Source organism: Sander vitreus, chromosome 20, assembly GCF_031162955.1.
Source record: "Sander vitreus isolate 19-12246 chromosome 20, sanVit1, whole genome shotgun sequence".
Classification (NCBI taxonomy): Eukaryota; Metazoa; Chordata; class Actinopteri; order Perciformes; family Percidae; genus Sander; species Sander vitreus.
The window spans coordinates 7,309,082-7,324,530 of NC_135874.1; the positions used below are offsets into that span (position 1 = coordinate 7,309,082).

A 15,449-nucleotide genomic window follows, 5' to 3' on the forward strand; every position below is an offset into this window, starting at 1 on the left:
CCTGTTATTCAAATTTTCTGCAACTGAAAAATAATTTTAATCATAGAAATGCATTTTTAGTAAGTGCCCTATCTTAAAGGGGCACTTCTCTGATTTTATCCATGAAAGTAGTGCGTATACAAGTCATGGATAGTACTATTGTACTCTGTGAAATGTATAACAAAGCCTGTGTTACAAAGTTGAGGTGTGAAGTTTAGAATATGTTGGCACTGCAGGACGTGAAGTACATTTACACAAGCACTGTACTATAGTACAATTCCTAAGTCTTTGCTACTTCTTATTTTATGCTATTTGAAATTTCTGCACCACTACATTTTAGATGGAAATATTGTACTTTTGACTGAATTTATTTGGCAACTAGTCATGTTTCAGATAAAGAAATTAAAAACCTATGAGCAAATGAAATACAAAGCATTGTTTGTAATTTAAACCACCCAACGGTATACAACATGGTTGTATAATAATGTAACACTGATGGAGCTTTTTTTTTTTTTGAGCACCTCATTAACATTTGATGAGCATCATCTAATATAGTGTGTATATTGTGTCTATATAAAAAGGCTGTAATGACATGCCATGGAACATCTTTGTGCACTTGCCCCTGGTTTTGCATGTGCTATACATTTCTGTAAACTATTAGCTTCCCCCACTGGATTTAAACAAGGAACGCTTCATTTTTATTTTTGAAAGTCAAATTAGATCCACATAACCACCTTTTTTGACTTTGCATGTCTACATGCCGTTCTTTTCTGTTCATTTTATTTCCCTTTCAAGCTGCTGCGGCAACAGCTACATCTACATCTGTCATGGGTTGTTACAGACGGGTTCTTCTAACTTTGTGAGGCGCTGCTGTGATGGTTCACTGATGCAAACCAAGGAAAACAGGTGAGCTGATCTTTCTCTATTGATGATCTTTCATTAATGTACATGTCATTTTTCTACGAAACACGTATTATGTGTCATACAAGCTGTTACAATGAAACATGCAACGCAGATACTTAGGAGTTAGGTGCTTTTGTAACTTTTGGTAATATACTCTGAAATGAAATCATATTAGTCTGAATGCCATATCCCTTCTTTTCTTTTTTTCTATTTCAGAAATTCAGTACAATCACATGATTATTATCTACAGTAATAGGCCATTTAGTCTGATAGGATCAGAATATCTGTTCACAGGGCAGGAGGAAACCACATCACTTTGCTCATTATAAACTGGTGAATCCTCTTTAAGAAATTCATGATAAAACTATTTAGCTGTTTAAGTGAACTTTTGTTGTTAATTGGGAAATTCAAAAATACAGTAACTACAATTATTTTCAAGGTGCCTACATTTGTGCAAACATGCTTACAGTCAAAATCAATGGAAAAGAAGATGACGCAATTTCTAAGAAGTTTTTCTTTATACAAATCAAGATTCTACGGCTAGAGGGTGTCATATGCTTTCCCGACTGTACAGTCCTTTAAGGCCAATTTGTGATTTTGGGCTACACACATAATAAAACTTTTTATTTTTTATTATCCCTCTGTAGAGACTTGGCAACCAAAATGAATGCTGACAATGAGAACATACTGTATATCGCACCAGCTAAATAAAATAAATATAATAGTAACTTTCCTTTGTATATTATGTATGATGGAAAAGGAGACACTATTTCACTTGCACTGTGTGTGGCAATGCACTAAGGTTAAATTATTATATTATAATAAGAAAAAAATTATCTTTAAAGATCTTTTGATGAACCCAGCTCTTTTTATTTTAAGACTCCACCCTAAAAAAATTACTAAAAAAAATTACAAGTACACCAAAAGTGAACAAATAATGATAGATATCTGTCTCTTGCCCGCTAAAAAAAATCAATTGCATTATTTTAGAAAAAGACCAGCAGACCAAGTGTCACATATTTGGTTTGGCAAATGTTAATTCCTAAGATTTTACTCTGGAAAAATAAATATATGTACAAAGAGGGAAGCAATACTTTTTGATGAAGGTTTGGGGAGCGTTTCATTTGTTTGTGAAAGGTATGGAGCTTGCAGATGAAGAGGAGGAATGAGTACTGACTAATGTAAACCTCATAACGTGGCTAATATAAGTTCATACTATAAAACGATAAATTACATTAAATGAAATCGGTTAGGCAGTAATTTGTTATATGATTTCTGGATGAACGTATGAAATGTCTTTGTCTGAGACTTTCCTTCTTTTGACTTATGTTAGCTATTTCTGTTACGTACGTACTGCGTACGTACATGTTTCATTGTATAAAAAGGTAATACACATATTGTTAAAACAAAATTAACACTGAGATAAACAGTCTCCATATGCCTTCAATGTTTTTTTTTCTATTTGGAAAATAATCTTTAACGGTTCATCCAACTATGGTGACTTTAGAGAATAAGCCCAAAAAAGGTATAAGATGGAATGGTAACTATGAAGGCCACAGTTTGATCGTCTCTCTTCATCTGACAGAAATATACATGTGTAGGTATGTAGCTTTGACGGTTTGAACTGTTTCCAGACACACAAGTCCTCGTTAAGAGGCACAAAAACAACAGAATAGGGGATAGAGATTTAAATAACACATGCCTTTGGTGTAAGAGATCTGGGTTCGATTCCCACTGTGATACATCAACCAATGTGTCCCTGAGCAAGACCAGTTGCTCCAGAGGCGTGCAAACCTCTGATATATAGCAATTGTATAAAATTTGAAAAAAGCGTCAGCTAAATGACATGTAATGTAATAAAGTAATGTAGTCTTTGTGTAAATAAAATAAAATAGAAAATATGTCTGGGGTTCCACTGTTAAACTGTTAAAAAAAAGAGTATATACAGTACAGCAGGCCTACGTTATATCATCAGTCAATCACCAGACCTTTGTTGACCAGAGGCCAATATGAATGACTTCTTATGTTATTGATTATATGCAGGAATTCAGGATGTGGGCCTTTATAATTCTTTATATCCTGGGACTCAACATCTGTCAGGTACTCCAGCATCATACCACATTAGATCTTACAATTCAGAATTGTAACATTAAATTGCATTGAATTGAATAATTTTCTTCTTATTTTTTCAGGCTAGCGGAAAAGGTAAAATGATTTTTATTTTGAGATTCAAAATGAGCATAACATTGTTCTGAAACAGATAAGGTGTATGTGGTATTTTGAAATCTGTTGCATTGGGGTGGATGTCTGTTTGTTTCGCATTGTTTCAGGCAATTCAACACAAATGCATTATGTCAAACTGACCATAGAGGAAAGTGCAATCACAAACATAACTGAGATTCTGAAAGCTTTTGTGGTTAACGACACCCTGGTTGACAACTTGACAAAGACAACAAGTAAATACGTTTCTAATGTTTACAATATTGCATGTTCTAATTGATTTTAATTAGAGAAAAAAAAATGAATCCATGAGTTAAACTATTTTTTTTTTTTTTTAATCAGTCTGTCAGAACGTTTCGGCTGGCACACTCTGTAGCTGCAAGCCAGGCTTCATATGGAGCAATAAAGTTTGTCAATCTAATCAGAAATGTTGCAACAACGAGAATTGCACCTTCACCAACATCCCGACTCCCATGTGTGTTTCGAACAATACAGGTATTTATTTTAATTTATTTATTTTTTTACTGATTTGCATATGTGTGTGTGTGTGTGTATTAATCATGGATCTTTTTTCTTCACAGTTACTGTCACTGGATCAATTATTTTAAAAGTTCAGTATCAGAATTGTCTGAAAGAAAAAACCTCTCAGGAATTCCAGGAGTGTAATAGCAACATTTTACGAGAGGTAAAGACTAACATTTATGAATAAACAGCATTGCTTAAAATAATTAACTTGATCAGAGCTGCCATAATCATGCAATTAATTTAGGTACTGTCATGTGCCAATAGTATACCGATGTGTAAATGAGTTGTTGCCTTGCAGATGAAAACAGTGTTCAGCACTTTGACAGGATTTGATATCTTAACAATAAGGAAATACAGGTACTTGCTTTTTTTACCTAATAAAATAATGGGTTATTCTTTGGTTTTCAATATGTGACTGAAATCTGTACTTTGTCTTCACTGAAGGGTTGGAAGCATCATCGCAGATTTTGAAATGACCATTGCTTACAGTATCAAACAAGTAGCTCTGATTGAAACATTACAACTCCTGAGCGGAAATCTGTCAGAATCTCTTACTTTGGAGACTAAAGGTAATTACATCCAACCGAGTGTTGGATGCACCTGTTAGGATTCATTTTAAACCTGGATTGAATGAACATGACAACATGAATTAACAACAACACTCTTAAGTGACACCCAGAAGGCAACTGCCAATGAAAAAAACAGGAATAATACCATTCAGTTTCAAAGTAGGAGCCCATGTCAAAGATGAAGTGAAGCAATAGACTGTTAACCGAAAAGTACACTTGCTCACAGACAGACACTGTACACCATCCTTTGTGGATGTATAGCTTATTCTTGGATTCTACACTGACGTAACTCTCATTTTCTGCAGGTTTTGTCCATTTAAGCATGCCGCCTAGCCCTGTATGCTACAAGCAACAGCCCAAACTCACATGCACATTACAGGAGGACCTGAATACCCTACCGATGTGGCAGCTAAAAAGAAAGGACGGAGTATTTGAGATATTCAATGGCACAGAGACAGAGATAACACTAGCACCAATGATGACCAGTGTCAGTCTTAAACAGATATCAGCTCGTTGGGAAGGTATATTTGTCTATCCACTGTATTTATATTTTACACTATTTAGCCCGCCACTAACCTGCAGTGAGTGTGCAAATGAGTACATCTACTTAAGCACTGTACAATCTTTGAGGTATTTGTACTTTATTTAAGTATTTCCATGTTATGCTACTTTACACTTCAACTTGACCACATTTTGGAAGGAAAGGTATTTTTTTACTCCACTCCTTTATTTACTAGTTACCTCAAGTGATGTCTGTTAGGGCTGAAGACTTCAAGTTTGAAAATTAACATTTTTGAATCTCTGACCAAACTGTCTGCTGTTGAGTTGCATCATGGGTAATGTAGGCTGCACGTTTTAACAAGACAGAAGAAAGTGTGGAACAAAAAAAGAGGATATATTTTACCTGTATCAGAGTATTTTTCACATTGTGGTATTACTACTTTTGTTCTCACTGCTCTTCCCAGTTCTGTTATGAGCAAAAAGCTCTAAAAGGTTAGAGACCAGCCGGTGAACATAGCAGAGCACTTAGCAGCTAAAGAGCCAGATATTTCCCTTGGAAGTTGGTGGAGATCAAAACGGAGCTAAAAGGGGATTTTCGTATTTATATTCATCAGATGGACAGAAACATTATGCCAATATTTCTCTGTATTTGATGGATATGTAAAATAATTTGCTAGCAGGTTTGCCACATCAATTTAAAAGGTGATAAGGTTGTGTTCTCATAGACTGTTTGTCTTATCCATTTGTTTTCTTAGGAGAGTACTCATGTACCTATACTCAAATATTAGGCGCAATCATCATAACTCACAAAGCCAGTGCTGTAATGGACATAGCCCTCCTGCCAAACATTGACAGCACCACATCACCAGAATTTCCACACTGCCAAAAAGATTCCGATTTTGTGAACGTAAGAGTCAACTGTGACATAGGGAGCAACAGCCAGGAAAATTATAATGTGACGTGGGCAGGCGATGGACTGTTTTCAGATATAACACCTTCTGGTAAGTAAATTGTATGCCTATTCATTTCAATAAATCCTTGGTCAAACTGAAAAAACCTGACATGCATATGTGATCCTTGCAGGTCCTTTTGGAGGTGTTTATGTAGGTGATACAATTGTAAGCTGTAGACCCTTGAATGGGGAAAAACCACAAGCAAGATGCCGTTTTACTAACATATGCAATGAAGAGAAAAAAGCTTCAACTGATGTCAACATCATATATGGTTTGTTTTAATAACATTGTTAAACATTGTCAGAAAACAATGGCTTTGTCCAACATTATATCCATATTTGCTGGCAATACATTACATTTTTGCCATTTTAATTTTGTGTCCAAAATGTGAATTGTATACACTATATAGTGTCCATAGCACATACATTACTGAAAATGGAAACAAATAATAATTTGTTTTTACTGAAAAATGCACACAAATAATAATTTGTAAGTGTCTGAAATCTTAATTTTACGGAGACCCGGAAGGGTCACGGTGAGATTTTTTCAGGACGCTACTTTTGCGTTTGTTATGTGTTCCCTCGCAATATGTTTTGCATTACCTCACAAAACTTTGCTTCTTCCATCCCTTCTGAGCCATGTGTCTATTTCCACTCAGCTGCCAGCGCAATTAATCAGCTCTTAACTTTGAGCAGGGAATTGTGCTGATATAGACCTACTGCTCAATGGGCACATTCATATTCCATATAGGGTATAATCAATAGCCTATTTCTTAAATGTATAAAAAAAGAAAATGTGCAATGTTAGAGGTTTGCATGATGTGGCGATGAACAAACACTGAATTAGCAGAGAATCTGCAGCTCCCTAGTAGTGTTACAAAGAGAGACTGTTAGTTCAGGGACAACAACGTGAAAATACAGCCTGCACTGTGGTTAATCAACTATGGCTACAATCCTTTCAGTCGCATATGTTCATTTTCTACCTGTAATAGTCTATATTCCTGTACTGTGTGGTACAAATCCGTTTAATTACATCAGATTTACATTAACAATTACATCACGGTCTGGTGTCTGCATATGGGCTGTAAGGACGTGAAGTAGCGAGAAAGTGAAACTTAAACAAAGGCCAAAAAAATGTACTGTCTTCTGAGCTCTCATGGTTTTGTCTGACTAAAGGCTATGCCTGATATGGCATTACATTCTTTTAATAACAGCCTGCTGTCTAATTAAGCTATATGTCCAGGTTGGTAAAAGTGGTGTCTACAATTTGGTAGCATGGCATCTACTGTAACACATTTTGGATCTAATAGCATTGTATTTGATTTCAAATTAGATAAAATGGTGTCTTATAATAATTTATTATATTATATTATATTAAGTATTAGGATATTTGGTTTTAAGTTTATAGTGTCTAATAGCCTACATTTTGTAGTTATATTATGTACGTGTTTGTTTACTGTCTGATAAAGAACATACTAGTTATTTGTCTAATTTGATACAACCATAGAAATAAAATGGACACAAGCTACGACTTAGCAAAACATGAGCGAAGCCTCTATAAAGCTCCGAGGGGAGCTGCAGATTCTCTGATAATTCGATCAGTGTTGGTTCATCGCCACATGCGACACACGCACTTTATCTTTTCATTTATTTTAGAAATAGGTATTGATTATAGAACAGATATGAATGTGCCCATTGTGCAGTATATCAGCATTCCCAGCTCAAAGTAAAATTCAACGAGCTGATCCATACTGTGGCGTTGCACTGGGCAGCTGAGTGGAAATAGACCCATGTCTTGGGAATGGAAGAAGAAAAGTATTGCGAGGTAACGCAAAACTTATTGCGAGGTAACGCAAAAGTAGTCCCCTGCAAAAATCTCGCTGTGACCCTTCCGGGGCTCCGTACAATTTACTGCCCACTCTAAAGTAGACTATTTTATTATGTAGAGCAGTGGTTCCCTGGGTTGTGACCCTTCAATACAAAGCAATGATTATTGGCAACCATTTGTCACATGTTGCAAATGTCTTGAGTTGTGAGCACTTCAACCCAAAAAGTGATCTATGATCAAAATTATTCTAAAATCAAGGTTTCACTTTACAGCTTTTTGCAGAGCTTTCTACCGTATTCCAAAGTTTTTTTTTCAGTGAATTGCACTTGCTTAGTTGTATGAAATGTTAGTGATAAGAAGAGGTCATATCTGTAGCCAGTGAAGAAGGCCGTGGGATATGGCCAAAAGGTCTGGAAAATCACAAGATAAGACTTAATTGATTCCCATGGAGAATAGTATCTAGGTAAAGGCATGATTACGTACATGATACATAATAATATAATGAGGAATATATATATATACCATGAAAATATAATGCTATGAAATTCAGTATTTCAGATAAACTTCTTTATAATTTTAGTTGTTTTTAACTGTTCTTCCAAACAGCATCTGATCAATTCTGTGCAGCTGAAGGGGATTGGAAAGACACCAAAGCTGACTACACTGCATACTTAAAATGCCCGAACGCGGCTGGACAAAGACAAAGGAAATGCTCTGCAAAGGGGCAATGGGAAGAAGAGTTAGCACAGTGTGTGAACCTGGACGTGAACCTTGCGCTGCAGAAAGCATACGTAAGACTTACTTTCATAACTGAAGGTTCTAAAACAAGATCTCCATCATTTGATAGAAAAGTGACTCATACCAAACATATTAGTTGAATTTGAAGCAACAAATTATAAAACGTATGGTATTGAAAAGCTATAATCTACTGAAACGCTTGTTACAAAATGATAGTTTTTACAGAAAGCGTTGATGCGTGCATTAGTTAGCCTCAGCTCTTTGGAGATTAATATCTTTGGTGGTAGCTGATGTTCACATTTTGACACCAATATTCACCACAAATAATTCATCACTGTTGTTACAGATCGTCGACGTCGGACTTGGCTCACTAAATAAAAATGCTGCAGACGTATTTTACCTCCTTGGGAATGTCACTAATAAATCACAGGCTATCAACACTTACGCCAACATGAATGCATCAGTTCAAATACTCCTCAGTTTGAGTCAAAAGCCTATCAGTATAGCTGATGAATCAGCAGCAAATGTAAGTATTACAGAATCTTTGATTATCTTTATGGAGAGCTATTATTGGGTTTCAACCAAAATGTAGGCAAAGAGAAAATTACTAATTAATTTGTATCGGTTTTGTTGTTCTTCTGTTGTTCTTGTGTTGTATGTTTGACAAAGTAGCTGCTCAACGAGTATTTGTTGTAGTATTAAACATCACTTGCTGTTACCACAAACCATGAGAAATCAAGCAGGACTAAAATCTTTAGGATTACCACTTTAAGATGCCAATAATGATTATGTTGTGCCAATATTCAGTGTAAATACAATCAAATAGACATATTTTCCATGTCATTTCCTTTTTCATAATTAATACAACCAGTAGGAGTCTTATTCTAACTTTGAGCATACATGTTATATTTGAATAAACTGCAATTAAAACAAGCTTCTTTGTTTTCAGAACTTTCTGGAGTCATCCAGCAATTTGCTGGAAAAGTCTCTTGAGGAATCATGGACCCTGAATGGTGACCAAAGCAATAGTTCATTGGCTGAGAAATATCTGAGTTCTGTTGAGGAATTGATTCAGAAGACGACCATAATACATGACAACAACAAAAAGAATATAGAGGTAGAGGCATCCAATTGCACACAGGGGTCACAGTGTAGCAACAGGGTGTTCAATGTCGCCATCGAGCTTGAGAGCCAACACCCTGGCATTGTAAAAACAGCTGGGTTTCAAGAACTGCAGAACTATATGCCCAAGAAAAACGACTTTGAGCCTAACAGCATCGTTGTGTCAACAACAATGACAACTAATGAAAATAAGCCATTGGAATCAGTTATTGTTAAAATCAACTTTAAATTGCTTAAGCCTAGGCCTCGGGACGTTCAAATAAAGTGTGTCTCATGGGACAATACCACCAGAAGTTGGTCAGAAGAGGGCTGTAAATGGCTGGGTTCTTCTAAAGAAGGAAGTTGTACTTGCACACATTTGTCCTCATTTGCCATTCTAATGTCAAGGCATCCCGAAAAAATTACTGGGCTAGAAGAGGTGACCTTTGTCGGACTGTCTATATCAGTCGTGTCACTCATTAGCAGCTTGGCAATAGAACTGACTGTCTGGAGCGCTGTAGTTAAGACCATTAGTTCATATTTACGCCATACTTCCCATGTACACATTGCTTTATGTTTGCTAATTGCAGATTGCTGTTTTTTAGCATCTTCTGATCCAAAAGCTCTTCCAGAAATGTGGTGCAAGGTCTTTGTGGTGTTGAAGCATTTCTGTTACCTGTCCATGTTCTTTTGGATGTTGTGTCTGAGCAGCATGCTTCTTCACAAAACCGTTTTTCCGCTCCATCATATGAGCAAAAGTGCCTACATTAGATTCTTTCTATTCCTGGGCTATGTGTGTCCGTTGCTGATTGTTGTTATCACATTTCTTGGCTATGATGGTGGTGCTAAAGACGTGTACTTTTCCAGTGATACCTGTTGGCTGCGTTATACTGGACTTTTGAAAGGGTCCATCCATACCTTTGTCATACCGGTCGGTATAATTGTCTTCTTCAATGTGTTCGCCATGCTGGTGGTAATCATGAAGCTTTTGGATCACCCTATAAATACAGACAAATTGAATGAAAATGATAATGAAAAAAAGGCTGCCAAAACTGCCATGAGGTCAGTTATTCTTCTGACTCCAATCTTCGGTGTGACTTGGAGTTTCGGGTTTGTTGTCATGCTGGTTGACCTCACAGCTGGACCCGTAGCCTTTGCAGTCAATTATATCTTCACCCTGCTGAACGCATTCCAGGTACGGTCAATATGATCTTCAAGTAAACATCTGGTCCAGTAAAAGTATTTCTTGCTCAGTAATCTCTTCTCATTTCATTTGCAGGGTTTGTTCATTTTGTTAACCACGTGCCTGGGGGACCAGCTGGTAAGTTAGTTTTACTTAGAAAATGCAAACCTAAGTCATAATGTCTTTCATTTCTTGGATCAATTATGTTGTTTGGTAAGGTGTTACTTCAGCAGAAGATATTTGTAATATTTAATCATCAAGAATCAAAGAGGAACGGCTTGTTCTTGAATCACCATGCTGTAATTATCAACCAAACTTCAGTAGCCTCAATAGACCAGAATTAAATGCAGTAACATTTTTTACAACCTATATATTATATACTGTAGATAAGGCTAGCTAAAAAAATATAAGGGGAAAACTTTTAAAACACCTACATTGTTGTAGCTGTTCTCAGTTTAATTTTATGGGATCAGTCATTTTACCTATTTAAAACTGTAATGAGTAAATTTAGCCTAGTAAGGCATTCACAATGCCGGTAATCAAATAAATGTGGTTTATTGTCCAGTCCGAGCACGCACAACATCATTGATGGTCTTTATGCTAAGCTAAGCTAAATGGCAGCTTCATATTTAACAAAACAGATATGAGAGTGGTATCGGTCTTCTCATCTAACTCATCGTGAAAAAGTCAAACTATTCCTTTAGACACATACATAAACTCCATTATTTTGTCATTGAGTGCAAAAAGCTAAATTTGTTTACTTTATTAAGAAGTTGAATGTGTAATACAACTGTTAGTAACCACAAACAAGGTAGTAAAGCATCATTAAAAATGTTTTATTCCAATTTTGACAGACCCGTGAAGCACTGCTGAATCGTTTCAGGAAAAATGTAAGTGTGCTCTGACTGGGTTTACTCATATGTAAAATGCCACAATGACTATTAATACATTTACACATCCTTCTCCTCTGCTCACCAGGATCCAGCATCAACTACTGACAGCTCCACGAAGTTAGACTCCACTTGGAACAAGTGATCATACCAAACGTGCACTCTTACATCAAATCAAACTACATCTTGCACATAAAACCACAGATACTAATAATAGTTTTCGACTGTTGATAGGAATAACATGATTCATTTTTTTTTAAATGGTGTGTGGTTCCCCTTTATTAACTCTACTGATGTGACTACTTTGTTGTTGTTTATTTTGGTTTATTACTTGTGATTGAAATTACAGTCCACTTTAACAACGATGGAATGTTTGTTTATTAGATAAGTTTTTGAGTGCTAAAGCACTGAAACACTATACACAACTCTTGTACATACTTTGTTGTATAAAGGGGAGTTAAGCCTATGTCTGAATGTTGCTAGAGATCCTGTTTTCTTCATTTTCCTTGCCTTGTTCTGCCCACTCCTCGTCTGTGTCATCCATTGAAATCCCTTTCTGGGCTGCCATCTTGCGGTAGGCCTGGCACTCAATTTCTGCTCTGCAACATACAAAAACAGGGCTATTTACTTATTTAACCGATAGTGTCATCGTATAAGGTTATTGGACTGTGCAATTAAAATAAAGATTTAATTAAAGTGACCCAAGTGTGAAAATCAAGGAGGATATTCAGAGAATCAAATAACACCAGTGGTGGAAGAATTGGAAAAATGGGCTTCATTGTATACTTTTTTAGGAATTGAACACAGTCATGGTGTCCATATATTTCGGCTATCCGCACTGGTTTGTCTCCACAGCAGTCCTCCTTGTCTATAGGTGCATGGAGGGAGTGCAGCAGCCGCAGCACAGCCAGCCGGCCAGACTCTGCAGCACTGTGGGCAGGAGTCCATCCATGCTCTGTTCTCAGACATGGCCTGGCTCCGTGCTCAATAAGGATCCTGACCGTTTCTGTATGTCCTGTGGAAAAGGCATCAGTGTGATCTGACATTAAGAACCTGATGGTTTTTTAAATCTAGGTGGTTAAAAACAAATTCTTACCTACTGTCGTTGAGGAAAAATCTTACTATGGCAATAAGATGAAAGAAATAGAAGCAGCAGAAAAAACAATAAGTTCAGTAAGGCAACAAAAAGGGCACTCCAGTGGCCGGGCTAGCTCAGTTGATAGAGCAGGTGCACATATATAGAGGTTTACATCTCAACGCAGCGGCCGCGGGTTCGACTCCGACTTGTGGCCCTTTGCTGCATGTTGTTCCCCCCTCTCTCACCTTTCATGTCTTCATCTGTCCTGTGGAAATAAAGTCCTAAAAATGCCCCCAAAAAATATTCTTTAAAAAAGGGCACTCCATTAAAAGCACAATCCATTACACAAATGTAAGAGGGGTTAGGGTTAGTTATTAGGAGAAACAATTATTCAATGTATCAATTAGGTGATCGGTAGAAAATATTCTACTGTTTACTACGGTTTATAGAGCCCTGAATGGTTTAGGCCCAAAATACTTTTCTATGTACTGCTACATTATGAGCCATCCAGACCTCTCAGGTCGTCTGGGACAGGTCTGCTTTCGGTCCCCAGACTCAAAACAAAACGTGGCCGGGTTGAATCAAATTATTAACTTCTCTCACTGCACTGTAACTTTTATTTTATACCTGTCTTATTTTATATGAGCTTGTTTTTATTTTTCCATTCCCTTGACTTTTTAATGACTGTTTTGAATTGTATTTAAATGTCCTTTTAATGTTTTATGTAAAGCACTTTGGAATTGCCTTGTTGAAATGTACAAAATAAATAAACTTGCCATGCCTAAATATCTTTGGATTTTGCTCTGCTGGTCAGAGAAAACAAGACATCTGAGGACGACATGTTGGACTCTGACTTTAACATTTAATTTAACACAACACTTAATTAATGGTTAACATGTATTAATTCAAAACACAAATCCCTCCCACACTGATTGACAGGTCTTTTAATAAACAGACTTTTTGAGGCTACTAAATCTAAGATATTGATGTTTTCTGAAATTCTGAGACTGTATTGTAGTATCAGAAACTGTATTGTAGCAACAACAAAAAAAGTTGAAACCTCAGAACAAAAGAGTAAAAAAACAGGCCAATATGTTTAATTCTGATCATTTGAGAAGCAAATATTTCTACCTCAACATACAATTGTGGATGTGTAATTTGCCTTTGAAGAAGAAACAAAGGGCTTTTAAATTTGACAGGAAAAAAAGCTAACGTTACAGTAGGTTAAAAGAAAATAGGGAAATATATGACACTAACCACCTTCAGAGCATTTTGGACACCCACTCCCGGCCGTGACCGTTATAGTCATAGCAGCATTGAATGGCGACAGGTGTAAAACTAATGATATTTAAGACCTGCAGGCCTATCAGGAGATACGTATGGTACATACATTTCCACTGATCCACTAACTACCTTTAGCTGCTGCCCAGTGAAGAGGTGTCTTGTAGCTCCAGTCGATATCTCTCTGATTGGGATTGCATTCATTTTGCCTCAGAATCTCCTCAACTTGATCAAAATCCCCGGCTGCAGCTGCCTGGTGCAACTCGGTCATTTTCGTTACTATGGTTGCCTAGCAACAAATGTAAACGGTAAATGCTGCCACCTGCTGTAGGTAGGGGGTGAAGCCGGAAACCAGGCGTGTCTTTTTCTTCTTTTTTTTTTACAGTAATGTACGTATTATTCCGTGTTATTATAGAACCCACGCAACTTCTAGGAAAGGCCCGCCCTTCAGCATTCACACACTACGGCCAGGCGTCCATGCTTACCCAAGGGAACGTTCTCTTAATACATCCATGAACGTAACCCGATTTGTTCAGGTCCTATCCCCTGACCAATCGGCTATCCTAACCTTAACCACTCGAGGTCAATGCCTAACCTCAACCAATCAAGCTGCTTCGTAAGGTAAGGGCGGGCCTTTCCTAGAAGTTACGTGCGTTCCATAATAACGCGTCGCTCCCTGATATTTTGTGATGTAAAACCACTCCCACAAAGCCACTGGTGAAAAAAATGTGAGCCTCCAGGGACCTGTAATTCTTCATGTTGCTCTGCGAGTAGATTCCGGGATATAGGATATAGCACATACTGGGTTAACTCTGTTTTTTTCCCCGTCGGGTGGAAAGGATTGTTTTCCAAATGGTTTCCCCCACGGCGACTCCGCCCAAAGCCACGCCCATACCAGCTATGACGAGTCACGACACGTGTTTGCTGTAATATGCTGCAATACATGAAACACTAAAACGATTTAATTTAAAGAGAATATATGGTTATAAAACATAATTTAATATCGTTGAGTAGGGCTGGGCAATGGCTGGAAAATATATCGATATTATTGATAGGAGGCTAGAAATTTTGGATATCGTAATATGACACGTGTTGTCTTTTCCTGGTTTTAAAGGCTGCATTACAGTGAAGTGTAAAGTAAAGTGATGTTATTTTCTGAACTTATCAGACTACTACCTGTTTTTATTTGCCTTGACCCACATAGTTATTATATTCATATTGCTGATGATTATTTCTCAAAACTCTCATTGTGATTTGTTTTTGTGAAAGCCCCAAGTCAACCCTACAATATCACCGCAATATCAACATCGATGTATTCGGTTGAAAATATATTTGATTTTTTCCATATCCCCCAGCTCTATCGTGGAGAAAAAATAATGGTGCTTTTAAGTTTGTGAGTTTAGCTATTGCCACCATTGGGTAACCTTAACGTTAAAATTAGCATTTAGCATAACATTTTTCAGATTGCAATATGTGGAACACTGCTAGGTATGACAGGGAATTTGCAAGGATTAGTTGTTTATTGGAGAAATTTAACTGCAGAGTTGGGTACTGGCACCTTTTTCTTTTTTTTTAACCAATTCAGGCACTGTGTCTTAAAGAAGAAAAGGTTTCTATGAATAGCCTTATGTGTCCTTTGTAGTGTAGGAAAGGTTCTGGAAGTTTGTCTATATTTTGGGATGCTTGTTTTTGATGCAAACA

At 36.9% G+C, this 15,449-nt stretch overlaps 2 protein-coding genes across 2 annotated transcripts; one reads left to right on the plus strand and one right to left on the minus strand.

Moving 5' to 3' along the window:
- Nucleotides 1–785: 785 nt before the first annotated feature.
- On the plus strand, nucleotides 786–13,253 carry adgrf3a (adhesion G protein-coupled receptor F3a). Its single transcript, XM_078277678.1, has 17 exons — nucleotides 786–885; nucleotides 2,926–2,982; nucleotides 3,075–3,087; nucleotides 3,213–3,338; nucleotides 3,445–3,597; nucleotides 3,684–3,787; nucleotides 3,926–3,984; nucleotides 4,072–4,196; nucleotides 4,502–4,717; nucleotides 5,453–5,698; nucleotides 5,781–5,921; nucleotides 8,084–8,268; nucleotides 8,562–8,741; nucleotides 9,165–10,511; nucleotides 10,596–10,637; nucleotides 11,354–11,389; nucleotides 11,478–13,253. The coding sequence occupies exons 2-17, from the start codon at nucleotides 2,935–2,937 to the stop codon at nucleotides 11,532–11,534; spliced, it is 3,078 nt and encodes a 1,025-aa protein (XP_078133804.1). The 5' UTR covers nucleotides 786–885; nucleotides 2,926–2,934; the 3' UTR covers nucleotides 11,535–13,253.
- Nucleotides 11,853–14,227, minus strand: ankrd66 (ankyrin repeat domain 66). The gene is made up of 3 exons (XM_078277679.1): nucleotides 13,881–14,227; nucleotides 12,176–12,404; nucleotides 11,853–11,988 (listed from the first exon to the last, which is right to left on the minus strand). The coding sequence occupies exons 1-3, from the start codon at nucleotides 14,017–14,019 to the stop codon at nucleotides 11,853–11,855; spliced, it is 504 nt and encodes a 167-aa protein (XP_078133805.1). The 5' UTR covers nucleotides 14,020–14,227.
- Nucleotides 14,228–15,449: the final 1,222 nt, after the last annotated feature.